Source organism: Montipora capricornis, chromosome 4 (genome assembly GCF_036669925.1).
Source record: "Montipora capricornis isolate CH-2021 chromosome 4, ASM3666992v2, whole genome shotgun sequence".
NCBI classification, from domain to species: Eukaryota; Metazoa; Cnidaria; class Anthozoa; order Scleractinia; family Acroporidae; genus Montipora; species Montipora capricornis.
In genome coordinates, this window is record NC_090886.1 from 33,455,972 (window position 1) to 33,463,471 (window position 7,500).

At 41.1% G+C, this 7,500-nt stretch overlaps 1 protein-coding gene across 2 annotated transcripts in view; it reads left to right on the forward strand.

Annotated features, from left to right (window-relative positions):
• The window catches only part of LOC138045972 (uncharacterized), a 15,447-nt gene that overhangs the window by 7,023 nt on the left and 924 nt on the right, over window positions 1–7,500 (forward strand). For both annotated transcript variants that reach the window (XM_068892624.1, XM_068892625.1), the window contains 4 exons: window positions 125–158; window positions 1,109–1,228; window positions 3,012–3,093; window positions 5,911–7,500. The exon at window positions 5,911–7,500 is cut by the window's right edge and continues 924 nt beyond it. In XM_068892624.1, the coding sequence (XP_068748725.1) occupies window positions 125–158; window positions 1,109–1,228; window positions 3,012–3,093; window positions 5,911–6,124 (450 nt within the window). In that variant the 3' untranslated portion in view covers window positions 6,125–7,500. The remainder of the gene's footprint in view (window positions 1–124; window positions 159–1,108; window positions 1,229–3,011; window positions 3,094–5,910) is intronic.

The following is a 7,500-nucleotide window of genomic DNA, read 5'->3' on the forward strand; positions in this document are numbered from 1 at the left end:
GTCAAGAGCATTTTTATGCTGCGCTGTAATTATATAGTGTTATATTCTTGAATTAAGTGATATGTTTTTAATTACTTGAGTTCTGTTACTCATGAATGTTTCAATTGATTTTTATGTATTTTAGGAGGTGTCAAATGTATCCAATCTGCACATCACAGGTACACTTGTCCATGTCATTATTTAAATTCCTTTGTTTGATATTTGGCTGAGAACTGCAAGTGCATGTACATGTATCTAAGTTGTGGTGTCTACATTCTGTTATTACATTGTACATTGGGCAGACCAACACTCAGTTTTTTTAGTCTAATACATGTACCCCATTCACACCAACAAGACATATTAAATTAACCTGGGTTTAACAAAATGAAAATCAGTCACAGAGAAATGAAGGAATGGTTTTTACATGAGATTCAGGTGAGTTTCAATACATGCTTTGACATGTGCTAAATTTGTAGTCGACACAAATCAGTATGCATGATTTAAAAAGAAAATACTTTGAAATCATGTTTAACTAAACATCTTCAAAACATGTTTAAGGTTTGGTGTGAATGGGGCATTAAAAGAATAACTGAGAAGATAGTGCTGCCTTTGTAATTGCATAGACTCTCTAGCCTTCTTGGACAATGGAAATAAACTGTTACTGCACACCCCGTCTCATAACACTCAGTGGAACATTATAATGTTAAACCTTTCCATAGCAGATTTATTTAAAAAATTCCACTATTACACCATTTTTTGGTATTTTGGCTTCTTCCTGCATTGACTGAGAATCATATCAATTGCATAATAAGGCATGTGCAAATGATGAAAAGCACACAGAGGAAGCCATTTAAATGTCCTTTATCTGACAAGATGACATCAAGCTAAATTCTCAGGCTTTGTATCGTGTTGAAAACAATTTCTTTCATTGAAAACTTCCTGTTTCACTTGTATTTGCTCTGGTCAAAACTGGTCATACCATCTCATATTTTGTACGTTCTCTTGATCAAAATTAATTAATATGGTAAAATGGCGTAATAGTGGAATATTATAACAATAAAAGTTCATTTATATGCATTACCTGTTATTATTGTTACTCTTCATGGCATTATTTTCTCTGCTTCTTCAGCTGTTCGCTATGCATTGGGCACATTTCCACTCAGCAGGGATTGTTACGTTATTGGCCTACTGGGGCAAAAGTTTTTTATCGAACCTACGGATGTGGAAAAGTATCGTGAAAATCAAAATGGTTAGTTATTTTTAAATGTAAAGGAGCAAAAATACGAGCAACATTTTTACCAAACTTGTCATGCAACTTGTTATGCACATCTTACCACCCCCTATATGTCACACAACAAGTGATTGCTGCAAGTTGGAAAAAAAATTGTGCAAAAGTAGAATCCTGATCTACTTTTTTCCACAAATTTTTCATTTGTTGCACGTTTTACCAGCTCCTATGAAACTTGTCACGCAGCATTTTGCCAAACAACATCAGACAAGCTGTGATTGGTCATTGGTGAGGGACGTAGCTAGTCAGTGGACAAACGTCGCAGACTCTGTGGAAAAGTCCACCATTTCTGAAAAAGAGGTTACAGAGGACAGCGAGGTTGCACTGGAGAAAAAATTGTCAGAAGTAAAAAAATTGGAGTTAATTGCGGATCTCCAGGCTGATCCATTCCTTTGGATCACAACAAGCTTGACTTATAAAACCCTTCAAACAAGGGAGAAGCATTGGAGGAGCTGGGGGAAGTGAAAAAAATACTCCAGAAGTAAACAAATAAACAAAAGAGCTGCATGCTTTCGCTGCAGATTGGCTATCTTGGCTGCAGACAACATCAACCAGTCACTGGGCAGAATTATCCACATTAGCAAAAACCTGCAACAATCATTTTTGTTGCGTGACAAGTTGGGAAGGTAGTGGTAGGATTTACAGCATCGTTCTACAATTTACATGGCATCGATGTTGTGCGACAATTTTGTCAAAACATTTCACTCGTATTTCTGCTTAATCCATTATATACAATGTATCTTGCCCCGTCTTGCAAGTCAGCTTTCATCCTAGGGCACTTACAGTAAATGATATTTCATAGTGCAAAGGAGAGATTTAAAGCTTTTTATTATAACCTCTTATTAATTAAGGCTTCAAAAAAGGAAAAAGACATTCATAAATATCATCGAACATGTACCTTTCCCTTCAGGAAAAAGTGATATATTCATTGAAAATTTCATCAACAGTATCTATTACTAACAGGGGTAAAATTTTGCTATAAAAGGGCGTGAAATTTATCCCTTAACTCCCTCAATAGTCTACAATACATACATGACCTGTAAACGTAAGACTAACAACTCTACCAGAAACATATGTGGAAAATTTCGTTATGTTGACATTGAAAGCAACCGTCAATCATTTCATGTTAAATCTACAGTGCCAACCATCGCAAAACACTAAACCAGAAATAGTAACTGTTGCTTTCAAGAGAACAACCAGTGCTAAGTACATGCAAATACAAGAGCTGATAAGTGGACCACAAGTGTCATTATTGACACACAAAACAAAATTTAAGAGGGCAACATGCTAGTCTGTATTACAAGCTCCTATAACACCCCTCTACACATCATTACCCTTAGGGAACTTACAAAAACTGATACCTAAGGAAAACTACAACAAAGTTAATGGTTAACATTAAATTTATACTGAATCATGGAATTTTGAAATGGGGGCAAAAATGGTGGTAACATCCTTTCTCAATGTTTTTTTTGTCACCTGCCAGTAGGACAAATAATTCAAAGATGTTTCAGTGAGAATTACACAAAAAACTTGAAAGTACCAGTACCTTAACCTTGAAAACCCCAGGAACACAAAGTAACATGCAAAATGACACGTCCATGGAAGAGTTCATGAGAGTCCTTTTAGTTAATGACCATATCTAATTAAAGTTGTGATAATTGACATCAAAACCTTCTGGTCTAAAGCCAGGTCTCATTTTATGCAATAATAATAATATCTTATATATCCATGTTTTCTTTTTAAGGATTGTTTACTTTAGACTCAAGAATAGCTGAACGCTGGATTGAAAAATTCCAAATTGGAGTCAAGTTTGTGACCAAAGAGAAGTGAGTAACGTAGTACATCAATACCTTCATTAGAGCCCATAACCTGGAGCAAAGACATGCAGCCACCATTTAATTTTTTTGACTGTTAACTTGAATTTAAAACTTGGTCTCTTGATAACTCAGAGGTCTGTCAGGCCTTTGGTTTACAATGATGAATGATAATTATGAAATGGCAAAAGAGTCTGTTAGAATAGGCCTTATTCAAAACATGACTGTACATCTGGCACTTGTGTCAGGCTGTAATAAATATATTTTTAGTGGAGGTATTTCTTTGCTAAACTTCACTTTCCTGCCAGCTTCTCAAGAACTGTGCGGTGTTTGATAACATGTCCCCTTTAACCTTTTCACTCCTGAGAGTGAGATTTTGCTCTAACACCACACAATTTTACTCGTCAGTGGGAGCTTCTTCGGGGATGAATGGGTTAAGTAACAATTAATGAGTCCTTAAGGGTCAGTGACATAAAAAGGGGAAAGATGCAGGGTATATTTGCATGCCCAGGAGAGGGGCATGGACAACTGAGTAAGGGTAGTGATGATTACTCCTCTCCCACCCCTGCAAGGCTTGTGAAACTAGAGAAGGAGGAACACAGATTCTCCTTTTATTTATTTATTTTTTAATTTAATTATATTATGTTAATCACTATCCTTTGGCAAAATTTGGGTGGCAGGGAAGGTAGAGCCTATGCCCCCTAGAGTAGCGGTGTCCCTAGGAGGACCCCCTAGAGTAGCAGTGTCTCTAGAGGCAACCCTACGTTAGAATGTAACATAGGGTGGACCAGAAGAGGGGTGCCCTTCTTATGGAAGGAGAATAGGTCAGATGGTGAGTTGTACCATCTTGGAGTAAGCAATCCGGACCTATGGTCAAAGAGGGCTGTCCCTCATACTGTGGGGTAAAGTGCAGCCCAGGGTGCACTTCCCTGCCCTGTAAATAGCCCGTACGAGGTCCATGATCCTAGGGGACTTAGCGTTTGGAGTTGATGATGGAGACAACTGGCAGGTTGTTGCACCACCTACAAATATGTTTGCCTGACCAGGAAGGGCCCCAGAGGTAGCAGGCCATGTAAATTGCAAACAGTTCCTGTCAATCAATGCTGATACCCATGGTGGGGTTAAGGAGGTGTAGAGGGAGCCAAGGAGCCTGAAACCATTCGCCATTGGGATAGCCACCATACCCATGGGACCCAGAGGCGTCCGTAAATAATTGCAGGTGAGGCAAGGAGAGAACATCACCCCATAAGAAAAGAGTAACTCCATTCCAATGGTTAAGGAAGGTCAACCACATTGAAATGTCTTTGCGGAATTCCCCGTTCAGTTTAATGTGTCCGCGAGAGATAAAACTGGGGTAAAACTGAAAATTGGGAAAAGGGGGAGAAACGAATGGGCCGTCAGTGTGAGCGAGCGGTAACTCTTTCAGGAGATTGATGCTTATGATCATGATGTGGATTCTGCTTAGCAGAAATGCTGGGAACCAATTTTATAACCCTGGTAGAGGCCAGTGAGGACAGCATCAACATATGCCCGGTCAGAGTGATCAGGCAGATGAAGGGCAAGTTGGGGAAGGTCAATAGGGGTGGTAGGGGACAGCTTAGAAAGGTATTCAATTGTGGCTTCAGGTGGAATGACTTGAGCGGCTAGTCTTTGACAGGGTGGGTCCAGAGCTGGAGGAGTCAGGGTGGTCCTTTCCTGGGTGGGCATTCAGGTTTGTTGCACTGGTGAGTGTAGGGGCAGGGGGTGCAGGCGCAGGGAACCTCTTTTCCTACTTGTAGTTTAAGCTGGGAGTTAGCGGTAACGTGGTCTCGTAGTAGAGACGAAAAAGGGAGAAGGCTACTGCAAGGTCCACGTACTCACCGTTTGTTATGGCTGCGATGCAGCTGTTGGAGAGATGGCTGGCGATAGAAGGGACTCTGTAGTTGGTATGCAGGAGGGCTCCGTCTTGCGGTGTGCCAAGATTGAAATCTTGCTGAGAGGAGGACAGCGAGAATTCCACAGAGGACGGAATCTGTTGTTGTCCGCCATTGCGGACCGGTGGGAGAGAGGGATCTGATGCGAGGCTATTACGCCTGGCAGATGTTGCTGAGCAGTTCAACAGCGCCAGATGAGCTCGATGGCGAGTTTCTCGCGGAGTTGAAGGTTGCCAGTTTTTGCTCCACGATAGAGGCAATCATGGAGGCCAACTGCTGATCCGGCATGATCGCTGGGCCAGTAGATGGGGATGTGGAGTCCCGAGAATCGTTCGCTTGGAGGCGAGCGATGGGCTGCTGCCGTGGCCCTGATTGCACCAGGTGGCTCTGGGACGAAAGTAGACGTAGTGTTTCGGTCGGCATTGGTGCGTACAGAGCCAGAGTTGGCACGGGCATCTGGCTGAGCCGTGGTAGCCTGAACCGTAGTGCGTTGGCTGCTTCGAGATTTACGTTGTTTCGGCATGATATGTGCACGTGGAGAAAACATGCAATCTAAAAGAGTGCGAGTCAAGGCACTTGCTTGAAGAGCAAAGCTGAAATGTGGCTGACTAATGGTATGGGAAGAGGGGGGGCTTACATAAGGCCAGACAGGTGAGAATCGTGTGACGTTGTGGAAAATTACTGGAAGGTTTGGCAACCGCATCAACATTGTAAAAGTGAAAGTATTTTGAGCGAAACAATGAGCTATTGACTACTGGACAAGCTTTGATTGCAAGGGTGAGGAGAGTAGAGTACAATAGGGACAAGTGAGGAAAACTAGTACTCCCTTAGGGCTCATTAACCCCAGTTAAGCGCTTAAACTTATAATAATTATTTATTAAAACTATTACAATAGTTCACTTTTTACTTTACACAGGTTCTACATTGCAAGAGGCGATGGCAGTGTAGTGCAAGGCTTGTCCCACTCAGTTTTGTCGCACCACACGTGGATGTTTGAATCTGAATTTAACAGGGAGAAGTGGATGTCACAACAGTATCCGCTTTCATGGAGAATTGCAGATATGGACCTATGCGTACACTATAGATTACCCCAATACAGATCACTTTTCTCCTTCTTTAGGAAACTTTGATGATTAGAAGCCTAGCTTGTTTATGTTGCCCTTGTCGGTAGTACTCACTGTACTTTTGCTATGGGACATCAGGATCTTTTGGGAGTAGTCAGGGTATGGCTTTAGCCTTGCATTGGGGTTCCTGTGTGGCCAGACAGTTGGAGTGTGAAGAATGATTCACAGGAAATTTCAACACTAATTCCATCCCAACAGTCAGTGTGTCCCTGGGTCTCTGAGTATGGGATGATTTGGGTCATGATGACTCAAGGCATCGGACCACTTTTTGATCCATGACGAGTTACTATAACAACAGGAACTTAATTGCATTTCAAAAATGTAGCATAGTTGTAAACAACGAACAGTACTTTTAACATACTTGCAAGCAAAAAGAACTGCACACAGGATTAATTATGTAAGCTTGGTTCATCGGTATTCTACGAGGTGTTTGGAAACTTCATCTTTGAACCTCTCCTGTTTATACAGACTTCTTTCACTGCTTCAGCTATTTGCTTCCTCCCTGGAATTTCTTTCTCATTTTCCTAATTATTAAATCATTGCAAGCAGACTGCTGAGCTGAAGACTAAAATAGATCTCAAATTTTATTGACTCAAAAGTGGAAATTGAGTCCAATAAAATTGGAGGTTATGAAGAGCTGTTGCTGTTTTCAGCATTTAACTGAGTACTGTGGAGCAGAGCAGTCACAAGTCCAAGTTTGTTGGACACAGGGTTCATACAACATTAAATATCGTGTGCAAACCCTGTGGTACCTGGATGTGGACCGGTACATCATAGTTAATCTTACACTAAGTCTACCTTTCTTATCAGCACTTAATAGTAGTCCAGCTCTTACCAGCCTTCCTATGCCGAGTGTTTGGTGTGCAAAGCGAAGTCATTGGAATAAGATGAACCCCTGGCCTACAGGTATGCATAAGGCAACCTCAAAGTGCATGCTATGCCATTATGATTCTTTTTGTGCTGTTTTGGAACCCAGAAAGTGTCTTTTCTGTTCACAATAGAGGTAATGGAAAAAAAGATTTGTCATTGTAATTGACGAGTCCTCACTCATATCACGCACGCCATCTTTTGCCAAACTTGAATTTACACATTATGAGCACAAAACTCACTTGCCAGTCTGGTATGCGAAATTGGTTTTCACACCTGAAGAGTAATATTTTGAACCCAAAGGTTTGAAACTCAAGGCCTACTGTGTGAGAGTTGGCAGTTTACTTGGCTTCATCCCCTCTCCCTTCAAGCAGCCTTTTCATTCCTCTTACCCCTTACCACTCTTTATTCTTTTTGCTCTTCTTTTTTTTTTTCAGCATTTAACTGAAACTCTAGTTTATCCCGATCCCCCTTTCACTCAAACGAAAAACAACTTCCACTCCTTGGTGAACAGT